The 22,729-nt window shown below is 37.9% G+C and overlaps 1 protein-coding gene and 1 long non-coding RNA gene across 4 annotated transcripts in view; one reads left to right on the top strand and one right to left on the bottom strand.

The window, feature by feature from the left end:
• Window positions 1-22,729, bottom strand: part of LOC110186962 (uncharacterized) — a 55,056-nt gene that overhangs the window by 15,638 nt on the left and 16,689 nt on the right. The window lies entirely within an intron of this gene.
• Ptp99A (Protein tyrosine phosphatase 99A) overlaps window positions 6,798-22,729 on the top strand; it is a 138,313-nt gene continuing 122,381 nt past the window's right edge. For all 3 annotated transcript variants that reach the window (XM_086840221.1, XM_020956299.2, XM_086840215.1), the window contains exons 1-2: window positions 6,798-7,194; window positions 13,812-14,292. In XM_086840221.1, the coding sequence (XP_086696347.1) occupies window positions 14,178-14,292 (115 nt within the window). In that variant the 5' untranslated portion in view covers window positions 6,798-7,194; window positions 13,812-14,177. The remainder of the gene's footprint in view (window positions 7,195-13,811; window positions 14,293-22,729) is intronic.

Raw genomic sequence — 22,729 nt, 5'->3', positions numbered from 1 at the left:
TTCCCTAATTCTCTTCCGACTTAACAAAGATACAAGAAACGGAGAAATAGTGTGACTTATTAACTAATCAGTTAAGTTAGTTGGAATTCCTTTAACTTGACCACAGCTCTACACTTCCGATCATAAACGTGTGCCGGTTGGTTATAATTAATGGAAAATGCTTGCATTTTCCAAGCTGCATGTTGCATGCAAAACTCATTTCCACTCGAAAGACTGCTTCGCTGCAGTTAATTTCCATGTTTTTCCAGCACTTTAATTGGCTTTTTTTAGAGAGGTCCTAGGACATGCAAAGGTCCAAATTAAGGCCAGTTACTACATTCGCCTGCCGTGTTACAATTTATTATTTAATTTGGCTTAGTCGCTTGTATTTTTTGTTTTTGTTTTAATATCTGTTAAATATTAATAAGCCATTTAACTGCCACAACATGGTTGATGCATGGGTCTCAATTAGGCTGCAAAGAGCTCGAAATTGTTTGCTTAATAAACGCCATTCATCAAATCGACACTTTCTGTGAGTGTTTGTGTGTGTTTATTTTTTTCATCTTGATTTTCTAGGGTTCAAACACGCAAAGTTCGTGTCGATTTAACCCCCCAAAAGACACCTGAAGGAAATACAGGTCAAGACGAGGGGCAGAGCTCACCTTAAGTGAATTAATATTTATTTATTTAATAATTCTCGCAACCCTGATCATGCATCAAAGGCAACCTAATTTGCCACATGCGGCGGATCTCTCGACATTTTGTTCATTCAATAATTTTTGTCCTTTGTTTGCCGTGGCACTTAGCAACGCAATTGACGTCGCGTCGAGAGTCTGCATCTGTGCTGCACCCTTGCCGGCGTAAAAAACAATATAAATATTAATGCTATTTGCTTAACAATTCAATTCGGCCGAGAGGGTTCAAGCGAACACTTGGCCGCTTCACACGAAAACGCGAACGGGGCCAACGGGGTGTTGCATATTAATCACAGACACACTGGGCCGAGGTGGGAATGCCTTATACTATATATCGTTCGCAATAAATTCAAGTGCTCAGAAACAGAGAAAAAAAAATTGTATAAAATATATATATAATAACTGCAGGGGGGGCAAATAATAATAAAAATACTTTTTATTTTTAAAAGGGAGTATGAACACAAGCGATAATTTTCAATGAAAAGCGAACATTAAATAGAAAATAGGAAAAAATTGTATGCAGAAGGGATAACTATCATAAAATGATACATATAAATAAATGGATTCACACAAGATTGAATAAAGCTTTTAGAAATTTTTAAATCTAAAGTTAAAAGCTACTCCATTAGAGCAATATAACAGAGGAATAAAAAAACAAAATAATATGTAAAAAATAATATTTCTAAAACCAAATTAGATTAAAATACACTTCAAATATAAATACAAATTTTAAATAAAAGATCTTCTTCATTTCTTAAGATGAAATGTACATGGTATCCATATTTTATTTCTCTCAGTGCAGAAGAAGAAGCGCAGGAAAAGTGCGTTTTGCTCCATTAGAACAATGTAACAGAAAATAGGGTAAGAAAACATAGGTATAAAACAACATTTCTGGAACCAATTTCGATTAAAAAAGCTTCAAATATTAATACAAATTTTAAATACAACATATTTTTCTTCTTTTTTTTGAAGATTTAATTTTTACACTATCCATATTTTATTTCTTTCAGTGCAGAAGAAGCGCAGGAAAAGTGCGTTTTGCCATTTGAGGCAACCCGGAGTGCAGCTCTCGCCGGGCGTCCGGGCTTCCGGTCCACCCAAAGGAGGGGTTGCACTCGTTTTAGGCTTGTAAGCCTCTGGAAATACTTTAATCCACTTCACAGTGACACTGAAATTAAAACACAGACACAGCAGCCGCTCAAAGGACATAAACAACCCTCGAAATTGCGTAAACGAGGAGGAATCGCGGCTCGATGAACGGATGGATGGAGTGCCTATGGATGTGGGATGGAAGAACGTTCAAATTGGCTGCTATCGCAATTATTCATACGGCGGCGACATTCATAAAATGTCGCGACAGAGCAGGCAGGCAGGCAGCAGCAGTTACCGTTAAGCCCAGGCACAGGACTCTAAAAGGACACTGGGAACTGTCCCCGGGACTGACGTCACTTTGACAGTTGAAACACAAATGCAATTATCACTTTATTTTAAACGATTTATGTGCAACACGGCTGGAATACAGGGAATACGAAACACGGCAGGACAGGACGCAGGACATGTAGACATGACAACGACGACAGCGCCAAACGGAAGCGGAAATGGCAACAAGCGCAGCCACCAAACGAACGGGCCCAATGTCCTGTCCCGTCCTGTCCTGTCCTGTCCTGTTCTGTTCGTTCGGGGAATATGCGGTCGGCCAAGGTGTGCGTGTGCAAACTGCACCGCATTCCGCAAGGATAAAAATACAAACTACTGACAAAAACAGTGCGAAATACCATTTATAGGGATCGATTTTTGTGTGCGACCCATGTTACGCGGTTTTAGCACTCAGCACGAACTTTACTAAAGAAATATTTGCAAATTTATCTCATTAAAAAAGGCATATACATATATATAGTTCTTGAATTATTGATATACATATTTATTATTAATAAAAAATCTTTATGCTTCGTTAGCCTCAAATTTAGACAGCCCATCAAGTGCGGCATCTCGACTTTAGTTTTATTTTTATCATTCAGAAAAAATCCTATTTATAAGCGAGCCATCCCTTGTGGCCGGGGCGAGTGTAATTTAGGACATGCATGTCCGCCATAACAGGCTCATATACAGGCAGTCCTGCCGTGCCAGAGTCCTTATCAATATTGTATTAGATCTGGACTCCAGATCCGTTGCAATTGCAACAGATTTCCATGAATGGCAGGAAGGCACAGACTGCCGCTGCTGCTTTTTTGTGAACCGCTGACTTATTGAAATTGACAGAAGGTTAATGGCGTTGAATGACGTTGAAATTGAGGCAGCAGTCCTGGCAATTTAACACCCCGCTGGGCAGGACCTCAAACGGGGGGCGGAAAAGCGGCTGCACGGCAGAGCGAGAGATTTGCGATAAAAAATGATTGCACATGCGAGCGTTTTGGCTCGAAATTGCAGCATTTGCGGCATGGAAATATACATATATGGTTCATATATATATGAGATACACAACTGAGAGGGGTGAGTCCTGATTGTCCTGGATTTGCACTTGCCGCTTCGGCTTTGGATTCGGATTTGGCGGGTTATCAGTGGCCCCGGCCATAAATCACTGTCAAGTGTCATTCGCCCTCGGAGCGGCATCCTTTATCCTGCCACCGAATGAAGCTAACTTTTCCACACACAGCCAGCCAGATATTCTCTCTCTTATATATATATATATAGATACCATATAGAGAGCGGTATCAACTTACCACGAACACGAGCCCGGGGGCAAAAAGGTGCAGCACCGCCGGAAGCTGCAGCAGGCACTCAAACGGAGACACGGAAAATGGCTGGGAAAAGGGGGATTGAGGCATGCTCCTGGTTTTGGTTCAGGCTTCTGGCAAAAAATCTACAAAAGTTGCTAATTAAAGTTTGTGTTTGGTATTGGGAAGGGGGGATTGGGGGCCATGAACTTCGCCCCCATGAACTTCCGGCCACCCCCAGCGAAAGTGTTATCCCCCAATGTCATCTCCAATTGTTCTAGCAACTCCAGCCAATGCACTGGGAGAAATAATGACATCAACTTAATGTTCTAATTAAAAGGTTATGTTAAAAATATATATAATTATTTTTCTTTTCAATCTCTAAGGATAAGAATCTTCTATAAACATGTTCTATTTATACTAAAAATTAAATTAAATTATTTAGCTGCCTTGAAAGCCATTTTTGACTTTAATTTATGGTTTAAATTCATTTCTCTGTTAATTTTAGCATTTTCTTCCTTACTTTTCCTTAAAAATAAGTAACATTTGATTGAAATAATTTTTTTTAAATTTAAATTTCATATCCCTTGGCATTTTTTCAGTGCACTTTCGTCCCCAGGTTCGGGAGACGCAGCTTGCATTCGTCATGCATTGGTTGGCATTTCGTTGCGCTGTCAGTTTGGCGAAAAACCGCAGAGCGAGTGACTTTTCCGCCCCTCTTCACCGCTCCCCGCCCCTCCCCTAAGGATGCCATGGCTAATTTCCGCTATTGTTCATAATTTTTATTGCGCTTGTTGCGAATTAGTTTCGGTTTCGACGCCCGGCGCCTGGCGCACCCCGATCCCTTCCCTTATCACTGTTGCAATTTTTTGCAATTTAAAGTGCGTTATAAATCGTCGCTGGTTAGGTTTAGGGGTTGTTCGGAGGTCCTGATGTCCTGATGTGCGGATGTCCGGGATGTTCCTTGAACTACATTTCCGAAAAGGCGTTGACATCACCGATTAAGGGGACTGACTGCACTGCTGACTCTCTCCCCGAGGGGGTGAGTTTTGTGCTTCCTTTTCGGAATTTCCTTTCCTGCAGGATGTTCCTGTTGGGCTATTAAATTGTGGCTTAGAGGAGGCGTGGCCATCGTTTAGGGGCAGGTGCCTGTATTGGCAATAATTGCGGAAGTTTCGACCGATCGACGCTACAAATTACGGGGTTCGATTGGGCATAGCAAATGTAAATGTTATTGGCGACTTTAATGGTGTTTTAGGCACAATAAATGGAAATTATGTGAAATATATTTCACAATGAAATTCGAATTTAAAATGTTCAGAGACTGCAGGTTTTATACCCTAGCTATTGGATCAGGGAACCAAATCATAACGAAACAAAAATTTAATTAATAACAATTTACTTTTATGCGCTACCTTTTTTTTAATTAATAATTACCTAATTTGCATGTGGAGTTAAATATTTAAAATTGTTAAAGTTTTGACCATTTTTATTATGCATTGTCAAGGACGTGTGTTTATTCTATAAACAGAACGAGCCACAGATCCTGTTAAGACCATTTTATATGAAAATGTTAATAAAAAGCAAAAACATGTTTATAAAATGAATGTAAACGGCAACTGTTAGCTAAAGTATTCCAAATGTGAGTAAAAAATCGAGCTTAAGCTATGTTAATAGGCAACAACATTTGCTGTAACACTTGTAACATTTTGTGAAACTGTTAACTAGTCCACTCGAAAGTAAAAGTTATAAGAACGGTATGATAAATAACATAACCACATCTTAACATTCAGTTCTATAGAACATTACATTCCCCTTACACTTTAACAGAACTCAAGCAACAGCTGCTAACTGCCTAGCAGAATTTTTAAAACCCATTACATTAGATGAAAGTAAACATTCGTAGGATTTAACATTCGTAAATTAAACAGAAGACTTTAACAGCCTGACGAATCCATTCCATCCCTCTATAAGCCGAATGTACTTTTACATTAACAAAGTGTTCGAAATGTAAAGCCATACTCAAAACAGTTTAAGAAAATAGCAGCCTTCGATTCGAACTGGCGGCAGTTGAGTCAGTAACATTCTCTTTTAAGCAAGGGGTAGTTTATGTTTTCACTGAGACTGTTATGAAAATTCACCAGATTCTGTGCTTTACAGCTGTTAGAACTAGCAGAACTTCGAACCTCTTACTGAGACCGTGTTAAAGGAATAACAGCTATGAAGCTGTGATTTTCAGAATGTTAACCATTACATGATTTCGATAAAACTGCTATATGTACTCCAGGGTAATTTTCGAAATATTTTCTGCTAAGGTCTAAATATACAGTGTTTAATGAGTGTACAGGTTTATGATTATGTTAGGCAGTACATGGAGCTTAAGAAGCACTTTATGTTAAGCAGACAGTTAAATATATCTGTGTTTCTGTTATGTTATTATGAGCCATTAAGCTGACAACATCAATAATGTTATTAAATATTAGCACTTCCTACTATTACCATTAATATAAAAAAACAAATAATTATAAAAATTTAAAAGGAATAAAAAGAACATAGATATTAAATTATTTCTATATTATATGTATTGTACTCAATTTTATAAATACAGAAGAATGAATGTCAAATGAATTGCTAATAATTTCCTAAACTGATTTTCTGCCATATGTAGTTACAAGATATAGCGTTAGCTTAAATTTATTACTTGAGGACAAGGATTTTGTTTTGTAATTAAACTAAGAATCAGGGTTTTAATAATGTGACAACTCATCATAACTTTACCAAACAAAATGTTAAAATAAATAAGCTGCATAAATCATTTTTAACACGCTTTAATCGTAATAAATCATAGGTTTATAGAAATATGAAAAAAATAAATAAATTTACAAAATAAATCATAATAACTCCCATGATTTACCATAATCAAATATTATCATAATTTGTGTTAAAGTCCTACCATTCTTGCATCTGGCAAGGACCTTCCGGTACTAATGAATATTCCTCTAAAATATTAACTGCCAACATTTCATTCCTATTCGTTTCAGAAGGCAACGCACCTGACCGCCTTGAGCAGGTCGTGTTGCGCTCTCTTCTCTTATCAGTGATAAGCCGGGCTAGATTCGGAGTCACTGTGGTGGGTTTCGGAGTCGAAACTAGAACAGGACACGAGAGAGAGTCCCGCAGGGAGAGCATGAGAGAGAGAGAGTAACTCTCGGCAGGACGATTGCCGAAGCAAAGTCCACCCGCGCACAAAAATCTAGGCAACGGAGCTCGGGCCTTCGGGTGGTGGGAATGCAGAACCCAAAGCTCGGGAACTCTGAACTCGGAACGCGAACTGAAAGCCGAGCCACCGAATGGATATGGTAGAGTGGTGCAACTTGGTGGATTCTCGGTGGCAACTGGGAACTGGGAACTGGGAACGGAATTTATTTGCGCAAAAGACGAAGCGCTCAGTTTCGTGTTTGTTGTGCGCTCGTAAGGATGTGTCCGCTGGTGGCGCTGCTGCCGGACTTCGTGCGTTCGCGTCGCGTGTGTGCGCGTTTATCCTGACGCCGCCGTTAGTGTCTCGGAATTATTATCCTGCATTCATGAGAAAAATATATATGAGAGAGAAATATATTGAGAAAAATCCATGTTATAAAGTCTGATTAAGAATGCAGCTGCAATCAGTGTCAAGTGCAAAGTTTTTGTTTGTGTTCGAAGGCGGGCTAAGATCCTCCACGATTCTCGACGCGGTCCTCATCGGGAATAGATCAACTCAGTGACTCAGAGAAGGCCTAGAGTGGGCAGGAAATAGACCACAGCAAAAGGTGGTTATCCTGGCATAATCCTTATAGATTCCTATAGTTCGTCTCCCTTAAACGCTTTCTAATCGTAGGCAGAATATTTTGCATTTACTTTTGGTTTTTTTTTCCGGCTTGTGACCCACTTTGTGGGGCCAGAATTGAGGCTTTCTTTTCTTTCCCCCCTTTGCGATTTGTTTTTGGCCAAGTCTGGAAGACATTTTTGGGCCTAAAACTTATCCCTTGGCCATCTCAGTTAATTAGTTTAATTAGTGAGTGTCGGCGGCTTGGTTTTCAGGGCTTTCTAGGCCCCGAAAATCGGTTTGCGGACCAAAAAACTTTTATTCTCAAACTGCTGACCCGGACTTTGGTCATGTCCTGCCGCTAATAGCCGACATTATTTGGGTTTTCAGATAAAAGGGTTGCCTTCGATCGACTAACTGACTCTGTATGTGCCATTGAGCAAACACTATGCTTAGGACACGGGACAACCCTTTTTATTTTTGCGCCATTTTTCTTAATTCCAGTGCCATTTGTTGGGGCAATAAAAGCCAGTCAGGCAGGCACGAGGCAAAGAAGACATTTCCAAATACAATGGAAATAATATATATATATATATATTTGTGTAAAAAATAAAAATAAGAGCAAACTAAAGTAAATTTATTTGCTTTGCCACTAAATTTGCGCTGATTTTTGGTGCCGCACTTTGGCATTATGTTTGCCCCACTCGAAAAAGACGAGGAGGAAAATGTGTTTGTCAACAAAAGCAGCGAAGCGCAAAAATGGTCCTTCGACCCAAGAGTATGTGTTTGTCCTGTGTGTGCGCTTAACCTTTGCCTGGATTGCTGCCTCACACGTTCTCAACTATTTTAAAATTTGCGGCACGTGCCCAAATTGCAAACATCAGCAAATAATAAAATAAATTCGCTGTAAGCCGAGGCTGCAACTGAATCTAAACAAACCAAATTAGATGCCCGGAGAGTGTGTCCTTTCTAATATATATAAATATATATCTATTTTTTTGTGTACTTTTGTGGACCATGGAAGTGCTTACAACATGATTAGGCGTATGTGGCTGGCACACATAAATTCCTGTGCGCAATAATCTCATTGTTGCAAGTTGTTGCAGGCTGCAATTGTGATGCACTTGATGCCACAAAGGCAACTTGTCGCTTTGCCTGGCAGTGTGGTGCTGGGGTTAAGGGGGGGGGGGGTGGTGGCTGGGAAAATCCTCCCCCCCACACACCCTTTGTTGTTGCACCAACACTTGAGCCACACACTGCGACGGCTGCAGTTGCACTTAAGCTGCTGCAGCGAGTTGTTATTCTTGTTATTCTTGCTATTCGTGTGTTTGTTATTTCGCCTCTCTAGTTTCTAGCATTTTCCTCATTTTTTCTCTATTTTTCCCTCTAGTTTTTCCTTTCTTTTTTTTCTACACTCCCATTGTGAACCGTCTGGCATTATAATCTCCATCTATATGTGCCAGGGAGAGCGTGGAGACAGCGCGGGACAAATATAGGGACAAGTCCTCGTAATATTGCGCTCACTTGACACGTGTTTTTTTTTATCCTGCTGGCGCGGAATTCAGTTTGTTTTTCACAGAGAAAATATATTTAAAATTCATGCTCTAGTCGGGTAAATATAAGGTTTTGTTTTTGGATTAAGTTAAGTTAAGTTAAGCAGGAGATGTAGGGGAAGTATGTGACTGAATTAGGATGTTGGTGAAGTTAGAAATGTGTTCTAAACTTAAAACTTAATTGTTAGAAAGTCTTTAGCGTGGTAAATAAATTTTAAAAACTTCTTTGTTTCTTTAAAATGGTTAATTAATATGTGATTTAAAAGCTCATTAAGTATGTAAAATTGTATACCAAGCTAAGCATAATTTTGAACATACAAATATTTTAAAAAGCTTGAGAGGTGCAATAATTTACTAGTGATTTGTAATGATTACTTGTAATAATGATAAAATATACTATAAATATTACTGCCATAATTAAAAGGAAGTTTTCATCTACAAATAAATTTAAAAGTACTAAGAACTTTCCGTTTTTAATACAAAAAATTAAAATAAAGAAAATACGCTCTTCTCTTGTACTTCCCTAACTTTAAATTTTAAACAAGTTCAATCAATTTCTTTATCCTTTTGCAAGGACATTGCGACACCTCTTGGCTGTCTGTGCTAATTAACCGAGTTGGCAGCAGCGGCATTCAGTTTCCCATTTAGTTGACTACTTTTCTTTCATGTCAAAGCATTTAATTATATTCCTACATTTACTTGCTCCAAGTTTGTTCCCTTTCCCTAGCATTTTCCTCATATTTTTTTTCCTTTTTCTGTTTGGACTTTGCCTGATTTATTTATGCATTTACCTTTTGCGAGTTGCCGGGGGGGAAGGGAGAAGGAAGCTGCTCTCCTACGCTGTCAGGCTGCCGGTTCGTTGTCTTAATTCATTTTTTATTCCAACGTAAATAAGCTGTAAATTACAACTTGTGTTGCTTTTGCTGCTGCTGCTCCCAATGTTGCTGCTGTCCTTTGCATATTTTGTATGATTCTACTCCGACAATTCCCGGGCTGCTTGTTTCCCTGCCTCATGCCAAATGCAGTGCCATATTTTTTCGCTCTTCACTGCCGCGCTGCGATGCACACAGAAAAAAAAATGCAGTGGTTGCACTATAAATCATTACATTTTCCCCTAGGAAAATATAAAGATAAAAGTGTGAATTTTTATTTGGATTCTTAGGCAAAAGGAAAAGTATTCCTAGAGGCAGGGTAAATCATGTTTATTAATCAATTTTTTAGCACATGTAACTTTGAGATTTCTTCCTTAAAACGTTGCAGAAATAATTACAAATTTTATTTGAATTAGGAAATAGAGAATTCTTGACAATAATTTTGAATTTTTGTACTCGAAAGAAACAGAAAAGCACTTGGTATCTTTTGCAGGTTTTATTGAGAAATGAAATCATTGACTAGTCTCCTTCAACATTATTCCTATATAATAAAAAGAATGCATTTTCCTCTTTACTTTTAAATATTTTTCCTATAAAATGAAAAGAATATATTTTCCAACAAAGATATGTCTACTTTAATTATTGATTTTAGTAAGCAACTCATTAGATTAAAACAGTAAATTATGAATTGATTATTCCCTCTTTTGATGCCTTTTTAAACCACTTTTTGATTATTAAAATTTCTATAAATTCCTAAAATTTCTGATATTTTTTCTCTCTGCTGGAAAGCTCACATTCGCCCCGTTGTTTTCGGTTGGCAGCTCCTGCTGCTTTTTTCGCTACTGTTTAATTTAAAGTTTTTCCCCCAAAAGGGAGTAGTTACTGCTGGGGGATGGTGCTGCACTTGGAAATGCGAAGGGCGACAAGTTGAGTTCGGTTTTGGCGTTGTCATAACTGCAAATCGGCTACTGACATCGCAGCTACTTAACGCTTTCCACCGCTCTCGCTTTTCCGCTTTTCCCCGAGCATTCAAGCGTGAAAGCGGCTCGGAACTGTCTGCTAATGGCCAAGACCGAAAGGGGGGAGAGTTATGTGAAAATTGAGAAAACTAGAAACTAGTATCCGTCGGAGGAACTTTAATTGCCCCCGGGCACTGGTCATTACGAGCTGTTTCTGTTTTCTGTTTTCCCGTTTGCCCGTTTTCCCATTTTCCGGGCTAACTTGTTGAGCTGAGTGACGAACCTCCACCGGAGATGAAAATGCTCCTATTCCTGGACAGGGGGGACAACAATTGTCGTTAAGGTGCTTAGCGCAAGGCGTTGCCTATTTTTTGGGGTCGGTCATGTCTAGCCGCCACTATTAATGGCTTCCTTGGGCTTCCACGTCTTCATTAGGATTCCACTTGGCCCCAGAATTACACAATCCTCCATTTGCGGTGGCAGTAATAATGGTGATTAGCGGGCTAACCACTAACCCAACATCAATAGAGAGAGAGTTCTTCAATTATACAAAATACCTATATTTGTACGTGTTCTTCAACTTTTTCGTTTGATGACACAACGAATTAAATATTACTTGTGGGTAATAGAGGAATACGTTATGGGGGAAATAATGAATAATTAAGTAGGGAAGCAAGTAAATTTCATAGAATTAGAATAAATAATAATAACTATTAGCAACTTGTCTATGAACAAGCAGTAAATATTAAAGAATTTCTACGTACATAACGTCAAAAATATATGAAAGTATTTACTAAACAAAAATTACAATAAAGAGCTATTTACACTTGTTTATCTGAACTACAAAATCGTGAAGGATTACGTAGAGATTTTTATGCTTAAAAATACAATCTAAAAGCATATTTTAAAATAATTTTTTAAGATAAAAAAGCAATCACATTTTAAGAAATATTTTTAAAAATGCAACCTTTATACGGTTTCTATAAATATTCTTCTTACTTTCCATAAAATTTACTCACCTATATGTTCTACAAAATATGTTGTGTTAAAACTCCCTCCTCAATTTTCAATTTAAAACATGTATTTAAAGCTCTTGTATTTATATCTCTTTGTGTAAAGTCAAACAAACTTGCGTTAATGTTGTTTCCTGGCCAGAACCATAACCAAACAAGCAACAAAGGCAACGCACTCAGGAAAAACTTATTTACACAAACTCAGTTTTTGTGCAGCCACAACACACACACACACACACACACACTAGAGAGTGGTGTCAGTGAAAAAGTCAACGTGTTTTTGCACACCTGAAAATCCTGGGGTGTGTAATATGGAAAATAACTTCAATTACCAACAGCGGCAGCAGCAGTGTAATATTTTGCCACAGCGATCCTTTGATTTTCATTTTCAAAAAAAAAGCCAGGGAAAAAGATATTGCATTAAAAACGATTGTGAAAATTATTTAAAAAAGTGAAATGAGAAAAAATGAAAAGCCATAAATGGAGCTGTTGCCAGGAACTCCTTTTCCGTTCTGTGCATTACGCAATTAATAAATTGTATTTAATGAAAAAATCAGTCAGAATAGATATGATTTTTAATCAAGAAGAGGTTTTCCCTTTTCAGTATTTTAATTATTTTAAAAGCAGTCAAGTTGCCATGAATTAATTATATAAATGGAGGATAAGTGCTTTTAAAAATGCTCTTGAAAATATAAAAAATAACTGCTATTCCAAATGAAATCTCTTTTAAAAAGGCACAAAAGTATGCTACGATCTATGTTAAGTTGTGAAATGAAAATATTTCCTTTGCTTATTTATTTGAAATCTCATATTCCGATTTGAAGACTTTCCTTGTTTTGGGACAAGTGCCAAAAGTTTGAAAAACGATTTGCACTGTGTTTTCATTTCAACTTTCCTCCATGGAAGTTACAAATTTGAACTTTAAATTTTAACGTCAACACATGGAGAATGGAGGATTCTCCCTTTTGGGAAGGAGGTTAACTGGAAAAAAAAGAAAAGAAAAACTCTCAGTGCAGCCTGCAGCAAACACATTAAAACAAAGTTTTTAAAAGCAACCACAACATTTACGTCATGTGCAATGTGCGGCGGGTTCCGTTGTTGTCAGTCCTTGTTGGTGTGTTTTTCCTGCTGCTGTTGCAGCTCCTCCTGCCAAAGTTTGGGGCACCTCGTTGGGGCGAAAGGAGCCAGGGGAGGGCGTGGCAGCTTTAAGGCAACCTCTCGCTCGTTTTTATAGTCAAAAGCCAAGTTGTTTTTTGGGGGCCAAGCAATCGCCATTTGCTGCCACATGTTGTAACTGTGTTTGCCGCATTAAATGTGCAGCCCGCCACGGGCGCATTTCACTTTTACTATAAGCCCGCTTTTACAGCTTGCAACACTCCCTCTCCCTCTCCCTCCCCCTCTCCCTTCCACTAGACCCCTTTTGGCCACATTAGTTGACTGCACACCACCAGCAGAGATTTCACTCCATTTTATGCTGTCAGACTTCCGAGAGCGCCGCTGTTCGCCATTCACTCTGCTCTGTTGTAAAAATGCCAAATTCATTTTCAGCATATAAACTTTGGTTACACACACACACACACACACTACACTCTCTCACACACACACATATGGGTAGTTTATGCCACCCCGCTGCGAGGGACTGACATCTTTAGTTAATTTTGCAGCCGCAAAAGAAAGGAAAAACTAAAAACGAAAGGGATAGTGCCTGCGGAATTTTAGGAGCCTGTAAAAATGAAACCCTGTGTCCCTGTATAAAGAAATTGAAAATGGTTCAAGGGGGAAATATTAAATTCACACCAGCTACAATTTTAATGTATTTAAAATGCAGAAAAGTGGGTTAAAAATTAGTTACTTTAAGACAATTAAAATTTTAGGAGAGACACTAAACTAGAAGTGATATAAAACAAGGGAGAAGGGAAATAAAAGACTTGGACTGTTTAATACAAATTAAACTGAAGTCTTAATTTTTTTATAAACAATTAAACTGTATGTCTTTTACAAAAATTGGTGATAACAGCAATTGAGAATATGAAAAAAAAACTATCTATTTGAACTTGAACTTTCCACAAAAAAACATGTTCCAAAACAATAAATTGTACAAATAAATTCTACCAACCCTGCTAGAAAGCTAAAATCGATCCCAAACCAAATCAAAAATGATCCTATTTACATAAAAAAAAAATAATAATAAAATTGCATTTTTCTATTTCTCTCGTATTTGCAGGCCCCGTTTCAAAATGATCACCTAAAGCAAAAATCAGTGCAAATACCAAATAAAAAAAAACTAAACTAAACTAAAAAATAACCAAGAGAAGCTACAACTCCCCAACTCAAACATAGTTTAATTGGCATTGGAAATAAACAAAAATACAAAAAAATATAAATGTAAATTGATTTCTAAGCCCAAGGCTGCCATAGAGAGAGTTGAAATCCAAATCCAAAAAACAAAAAACCCAACACCAAAAAACGTAACGCAAACCACCGCAAAAAATAAAATTGTTTTAGATTAAAAAGAGAGGGAGAAAATTGGAGGAAAAAAAAACAAAAAAACCCAAAAGAAAATATAAATTGCAATTGCAACATCAACAAAATGACGCTGCGCATATCGCCGGAATACGGAAATCATCGAGGGCTCATCATTCCTAGCTTTGTGCTGCTCCTGATCTCGGTCACCTTGCCAATTACCCGGGCAGGACGCATCTTTGGTAAGTCCTTGCCACCCCTTCTTTTTCCAGGAACATCATCATCACTCCCATCCGGCAGGATAACAGCCCCTTTCTTAACAAGATGAAATCAAAATTTCTATCAGTTGTTTGCGCCACTAATTAACGGGGGCAGTTTGCAGCTAATGGAATTTTTAATGCCACCAAAGACGCAATTTGTAAGCTCTGGCCAGAATTACTTAACGTGCACTGGGAAATAATACAAGTTAGAACATCAAAATCAAATTCTAAATCGATTGCAGGAGTAAGTTTTAATGGTAGAAATCTTTTGAGTCGAAGTCAAGTTCATTCTTCAATTGTATTGTATTGTATTGTAGTTTTAAAATGTTTCTTCGAGTGTATCCTTGCCCCCTGGCTCCTTCTTGTATTGGTTTCGGGTCAAAGCAGCTCATTGACACGGGAAGTCCTTCGGGTGTGGGTGTGTGTGTGTGTGTGTTAGAGCTCATGTTCCTTTCGTATTAATTATAATTACAGAAGGTCGCCTTTTTATGCCAGTCGACGTCGTTTACATTAATGAGGGGACGTCAATGTCAAAAATAAACAAAAGCCAAAAAGCACAAACCTCACATTGTATTGGAAATGCCAACGCCGTGTTTTTTGTATTTTCTCTGCTTCTTTTTTTTGGCATTTGTTGTCTTTCGCTTGGGTGTACAATTTTTGTTGTTGTTTGTTTGCTTGTGGATGTAATGAAAATAATTACATTTCTTGTACGTGGTTTGTAATGCCAACAGAACAGGGGAAAAGTCACCAGATTTTTTTTTCGGGGGAAACGAGGAGCAGCACACATTCCGAACTAATTAACTGACAAATAAATAAGTAAACATGGCAACAGTTTTGTACATATGGCGATAATTTACATTTAATTATGGCAGCATAACTAGTTTTCCCCCCGCCGAACCCCGACCATTTCCCGGCTGTCATAACTGCCAAAAAGGGTTGTGCACACACACATTAACCGTACTCTCGAAACTTTCTCCGGAGCCTGAGTCTCTCTCTAATTGCAGGCAGGTTTTCTATCCTTAACGTCCCTCCAGAGCCATTAGATTCGTTCAGAGGACATTCGGCGCCGGCAGCTGAAAAATTTTTAGTGAAAGCGGACACAACACTAGTTGCGAAAAACCACAAATAAAAAAAACAACTTTTGTTGACACACATTTTTTGTGTGTGTGCCCCGAAAATGTGCACGCAAATGAGAGCAGTTCGCTCGTCATCAAGAGCGGCAATAAAAAATAAAAAGGTTAAAACTGAACCTAAAAAACCCCTTTCTCTTCGGTGCTAAAACATAAAAAGCCACCGCTTTAAAATAGTGTTGTCTGTTTTGGTTTTATTGCGAACAAAATCGAAATCATTTTGGGATTATCCTGGGCTCTGGCAAACAATCTCTTTATGGGGATACGGCTTTAGAAGCACCATTTTTGCATTTTTAAAATTGCAAAAAATGTAGCAATTAGAATAATTTTACGGATTAGAAAATCAACGATAAAGAGTGTTTAAAAATAAAGCAATAGAATAAATTTAAAATAAAAATAATCGATGATTTAATGTGGCAAATAACTATTTATTAATTATTAAATTAAATATATTAAAAACATATACTCCACAAATCCTTTTACCCTTCAAATTTCAGTCAAAAGCTAAAAAAAACATTAAAGGAGTCATTTCCGACCCCATAAATCATATATATTCTTAATCAGCATCAACAGGCGAATCGATCTAGCTTAATCTGACAAAAATTAAAGTTTTTCAATATTTGCACAATTTTTAAAGGTGTTAAATTGTGAAATTTGAAGTTAGAAAAATTGATAAAAATTTTAGTTTTAAAATATGTTAATTTGTGTATGCAGATTTGTTAATCTAATAAAAACTGGCATAGGACAGCTTTCCGAGTTAAAATTAATGCATTTTTGACTTCGTTATGAGTTTTTTAAGCTTTGATTTGTAGAACAAATTTTAATATTAAAATATCAATAAAAAGACTCATAAATTAATATTATAATTTTACTCAAAAGCTTAAAAAAACATTGAAGAAGTCATTTCCGACCCTATAAAGCATATATATTCTTAATCAGCATCAACAGGCGAATCGATCTAGCTTAATCTGACCAAAATTTAAGATTTTCAAAATTTTCACTTTTTTATAAGGTGTAAAATTGTGAAATTCAAATGGTGAAAAATTGATAAAAATTTGAGTTTTTAAAAATTGTAAATTCAGTATGCAGATTTATTAATCTACTAAAAACTAGCACAGGACAGCTTTCAGAATTAAAATTAATGCATTTTTGACTAAGTTATGAGTTTTAGAAAGATTGATTTATCAATAGAAAGTGTCATAATTCTATATCAATAAATATAATTAAGTTAAATCCAATTAAAGTGATAAAAATTATCCTAAAAATTACTAGTAACTTAAAATTTTGAATTTCGCATCACTATCACACATTTGTACAAACATTTCTGATTACAGAGCATGGACATGAGTGTGTGTGTCTGCATGGCATTAGGTTGCCAGTTGCGCGGCGCGGTGCTTCTTGTCAGGCATTTTAATGTCTGCCTTCAGAGCAATAAAACTGCAATGCCGCCACACAAACAACCAGACACACACACACACACACCCACACACACACACACACACACACACACTCTCACTGACACACATATAGATATATCCGACCATGAAAGCGAAAAGTTTACGCGCTTGTTTGCTATAATTTCGATTGTTTTCACAGCAGCAGCAGCAGTAACAACAATTGCAACCTGCCACGCCCACCCACCCCCAAACTCGCACACACACACACACACACACACACACTCCCAGATTCCGACGCCTTTCAGCTCCCAGGACAATTGTGCGCCATTCTGCAGCAATTTTCGTTTTATTGATGTGCATTGCAGCCGCCATTGCAACGAAGTTTGATGCTGCAACTGCAACTGCACTCACACACGAAAAGAGGGGAAGAAAAAGGGAAAAGTGTCCAGACCATAGAATACCCGGGACAGCAATTTGCTATAATTATTAAATACTTTTAATTTAGATAGCTAGAAGAGTTGAGTAAATGGTCTTGCTCAACTTTATGTTGCCTACTTTTAAGGGACTGCTGTGAGGATATAAAGAAGAGCTCTTAAATCTATAAAAATTAACCTTAGGAGTTTTGTTTTAATAGGTGTATAATATCACTTTTCATTAGTATGAAATTTCCAACTTCAAAGAATGTGCTTCATTACAATTAATTAATTCCAATCAACCATCTATTAGTTAATAAAAGGTTATTCTCATAACCTGTTACCTTAACTTCTGCCCCTAAAACCCATATACCCTTAAATACTCAACAATCACTTCACTTCCACTACTACTACTACCGAGTATTATAAGCTGTATAAGTAGCATACACTTTTACTTTACTTTTGTTTGCGTTATGTACTTTCGGTTAAGTGCGAGAAATTTATGAAAAACTTTTGAAAATGTTTTCGCAATTAAAGTTCCAGCGACACAAACAAAAGGAGAGGGTTTTCGGGATGGGAATGGGGATGGAGATGGGGATGGATGCTGTTTCGAACAAAACAGAGTGTACTTGGTCCACTTTGAGCCATCTAACACGCTTTTCGCACAGAACTGGCTTAAGTGGCCGTGTAACTGCAGCTGCTGCTGGTTGGATGCAGCTAATTGTTGGCCTAAATGGTGCCCAGGCAAAACACAAAGGAAACTACTGCTTTCAGTTGAAACGTATCTTGTGAGAAGGGGAGATATATCGCCTCAATTGGTAGAGATATTTCTAAAAGTTTCCAAGTCAAAAGATATTTCAAGACTAGAGGGATAATAATTTAATGCTAAGCCTCAAATAATATTCAAAAACTATAGTTTCACTTTTATAATTCATACAATTCTTCTAAAGAGATATATTCTTTGTGCTTTCCTAAACAATTTCAAGTAAGAAACTCCCGCTTTAATGTCATTTCTTTAAGCACTTGGAAAGTAGCAGCACTCCTTCCTCCATCCCTTCAGGATATTGTGAATTGCTGTCGCCTCGGATACAACATAAAGTTAATGGGTAACCAATAAAAACAATGGTGGCGGCAGAAGTCCCCATGAATAAGTCAGACAACTGTTTCGCTGTACTTTGAGGATACGAATACGAATGCGAATAAGTTGAATCGGCAATTTTAGCCATCAGGACTTATTTATTGGGCCAACGAGGGGGCCACGTGTGCGCTTCAGTTACCTGTTTCGGTCCCTGGGGGAATGCTCACACAGACATTGTCTTGCTGGCCATTTAGGAATAGTCAAACATTAAGCGCAAATTGGTGAATTGAATGCTTGAATAGCGACTGGGCCCATTGTTTGCCACAGGATACAAAGGATCCTTTTCACACATCCGCAATCGCATTGGCAAAGTGTATTAGAAGCGTCGTGTGTCGCAAATCGTTTCGCCTTTTGTTTTTTAAATTATTCATGTTATGGCTAAGAGCAAACAGCGATTTAGGACTCCCCCGATCCGTGTGGCACCACGCACTTTATATTCAGCTCATTACGGCCTCCTCTTCCCCCTCAGCAATTGGCGACATCGTTGAGATTTTATTCAGCGTAGGCAACGCGTCCTTGGCGGCGGCTATCCTGTCTGGAGTAATTTCTTTATTAGATTCATTTCAGGGCCCTCTAGGAAATTCTCACTTGCCCCTGGGCCCTGGGCAAAGGCAAAGGCAAAGCCAGTGGAGGAGCTATAACAGAGGCTAAAAACAATTTTCTAAATTAGTTTTGCTATCCTCTTGCCTTTACGAACGAGAAATGCTAGAAAATAGCACAAGGAAATTGGTTAAGAATTACATTGAGTGGCGAATGGGGATAAAAGTAAGTTTCTTTCAACAGTTTTAATAACTTTTAAAGCTGAATCGGCTTAAACTCCGACTTTTTCCCCACAAACAGTGGCATATAAATCATCAAAACCACCGAACGACTCTACCTTACGGTTGTTAAATATTCAATAAAATGAAAAATATAAAAAGGGATCCGATATACGCATATTTATTTTATTTTTGGGTTGGGCTTCGCGGGCCTTTATGACAACAAATTTTAATCATTATAAAATATACAGGAGCGTGGAAAATTCACTGTTCGGCCAAAAAACACGTTCAATCCAAAAAAAAGGCAACGAATTTTCACCTGCTAACCATTTATGCACGAAAAACAGTTAAAAAGGGATACTGAATTTTACGCCTGCATAATATATTATATACATTTTAATTAGTTTGTAATTAAGTAGGGAAAACCAAAAGAGAACGTGTTATTTCGGCGAATAAATAAATGCAATAAATTAATATAATCTTATATAAATTATAACCCTTTTCCTATGAAATAAGAGCTCAACTTTAAATCCTTTTTCTCCCTTTCCCAAGTTTATTTTAGACTTAAACTTTCGTTGAAAGTGGTGTCCACAATTTCTGAGTAATTAAGTTGCAACTTTTTCAATATGTACCTTGAATCCTTTACTCCCACTCTCTGAAGTGGGTTAAAAATAGCACAGGAAATGGCAAATCCATTCGCATTGACAAACTAAAAGTGCAAACACGAACTGCTTTGACAGTTGTTTGGTTTTGCCGGCAGAGCAACCCACACGAGTACATGGTAAATAATGCGGAATATTTGACTTTTTCCATAATAAAGAAAATAGGGGAAACTCGAAATCTAAAATAGAAAATGGCAAATGGCAAATAGAAAATATAGTACGGACATGTCACCAAAATATGCCAAATTTTGCGGACGACAGAGGACCCGCAAAAACTACAATGCACTGGGACATCGAGAGAGCGAAATAGCGACACGGACATAGGGACCCCGCGGATTTCCTGGGCCAAAAAGGACCCCTCAATATGCCTGGCAATTTGATGGCTGCCGGCCATTGGCATTTTCAATTAATGGAAAATTGTCAGCGGGGCTTCTCTGCGGGAAAATAATAGGGGAATGGTGGAAACTGCAGCAGCAGCAGCGACGGCGGCAATAGAAAAACGACACATGCATATCAATTAGCAGGTTCCAGCAGGTCCTGAGAGTCCAATTTTTGATTCAGAAATCGGAAAGTTATAGAGAAAGAGAACCCAATCAAGCGATCGTCGTCGTACTTGAAATCCGATATGAGTTATCACAAATTGCGTATACGCCGAGTGGACTCGATTTCTGCTTGTTTGCCTCGTCATTTGCTGAAACCAGGCAGCCGTAGCCCGGAAATTCAATTAAAAATCAAAACGCCAGAGTCTGAATATTCAGCCAACTATGCACATATCTACATAAAGTGTATGAGCCGTAAATAAACGTAAAAATAAAAAACAACAAAAAACATTCTGGGAATGCGAAATATATTGGCAAATAATAATGCTGTAAAAACCAATGAAAACTATTCCAGCAATGTGCAAATTAAAAAATCCTTTACTTCCATAAAAATCTGATGCAAAAATCAAATTGCTGTGTGCTTGCCATTGTTTTAGTTTTAGTTTTTTTTTTGGAAAATTGCAAATAATATTTTACGCTTTTTACACAAAATTTTCTACAACGCTGGCTTCGTCCAGTAAAAGAGTCCTTATTGTTGCTGTTTCTCGACAGTGTCCTTGTTGTCGTGGCTTGGTCTGCATATCGAAATAATGCTGTTACAAGTTTAATTAAATTTCTGGAGCCAGTAGTGGTGGTGGCCAAAACACAATGTTCTCGGCTTGCAAAAAGGGTTTATTTTTGGCCCGGCCAAAGAATGTCATCGTTATCAACGACAGCAGCAGCAACAACATCAGCAGCACATTGTTTATAAATTTATAATCGCATCATGCACATTAATATAAACGAGTAAATATACAATCTAAATGAGAGAGAGAGAATTTCATCAGCCTAAGCTGATACTCTCCTCTATTTGCGGATATTTTGGGACAAAACGGAAATTAAATTTTCATTACAATTGTCCTGGGCAAACAAACACAACAAAGACACACACAATTAACCCATTGGGAAATTATGAAATTTATGCAGGTCGTAAATCTTCAACACAAAGTTTTCGGGGACAAAGTTGTCGCCCGAAAAACACAAATAACTCGATCAATGTGGGTCATTAAGCAATTTAATTGCATTTAATGTTTATTTAGCCAGCAATTCGCAATGCTTTTGTTGTGTAAACAACAATAATTGATTAGACAATCACAAATTACATTCGGTAAATATCGATGATTAAAAATATATTCAATGTATGGGAAAAATATCACATAGTATTTGTGTTTTTTTTTTTATTTCAATCTGCAACTGTCATTTCATTATTTCCTCCGGCTTTAAGAGCAGAATGAAGAAGGACCTCCTTTGTTATTCCCTGTGCCATCATCATCCTGCTGCGCCCATTATAATCCCGGCTAAGCTGCGGCGATTATTGTCTAAAAAATTCATGTATTTCATTATTAGCCTCGCTCGGTGCCAGCGGCTCAGCATTTCCGGGGCCAGCTTCCCGGCCGCCCCACCTGCGGCTGTTCATTTGCTGTCATAATTTAATTTTTGCCACCAGTCCAGGACCAAAGCTCACACAGACCGGAGGGGCGCACATCCTGTGATGTGATGCTAGGACCTGGGTCCGGTCCTTTGGCTTTGCCTTGGTCCTTTGGCCCCCGTTTCCTGCAGGCGGCAGGCGGCAGGGCAGCATTGTCTGCAGAAAGTCAACATAATCCACAGAGTCCCCCCACAGTTCCCCAGTTTCCCATTTTCCCCAGTTCTGGGCCAGGCTTCGAAAATCCCAATGTGGTCGCCGCTGTGGCTCATTAATCCATGCAGCCGAATGGTAGCCCTCCACATGGCTTGTTTTGGTTTTGGTTTTTGCCAGCTCACTACCCCAACTACTAGTACACTGAGAAAAAAATTGAGTAGATGGAATCAAGAGGATTTTTGTGATAATTATGCAAATTGTAGAACTCTTTATCTAAGATAATAACTGTACATTCTTGATGGAAAGCAATAGCAGTATTTTAATTAACAACAAGATCATCTGAATGTAATTTAATCTTAGTTAGAATCAGTTGGGAATTATAGGGATTTTATATGCAAAACGAGAGTTTTATTTTAAATTTATTTTATAAACTTAACACCAACATATATTGGATTCTTTAGTATTCTTTAGTACTTCTTTATCCGCTTAAAAAAGTTACCTGCAAATGAAAACTCCCTTGAATTAAAGATAAAATCCTTGCAAGTCTCTCCTTAATTTCTCTCAGTGCTCTACCCACCATCTGCAGCTGGGTGATGGTCCCATAAATCAGCTGCCCGCGGGGCAGTTCATCATCATCATCATTATCGCGGTCGCAGCGGCAAATGAGCGATTCCCCATCTGGACTCTCGACGACTCCCAAAAAATTAGTTGCGTTGCGCGCATGAATGTCACCATTTCTGTCGCTCAATTTGCTACACAAA

Source organism: Drosophila serrata, unplaced genomic scaffold (assembly GCF_035046125.1).
Source record: "Drosophila serrata isolate PLE 108 unplaced genomic scaffold, ASM3504612v1 contig_382, whole genome shotgun sequence".
In the NCBI taxonomy this organism is placed as follows: Eukaryota; Metazoa; Arthropoda; class Insecta; order Diptera; family Drosophilidae; genus Drosophila; species Drosophila serrata.
The sequence above is the reverse complement of the archived record's forward strand: the minus strand, read 5'-3'. Positions and strand labels throughout refer to the sequence as shown.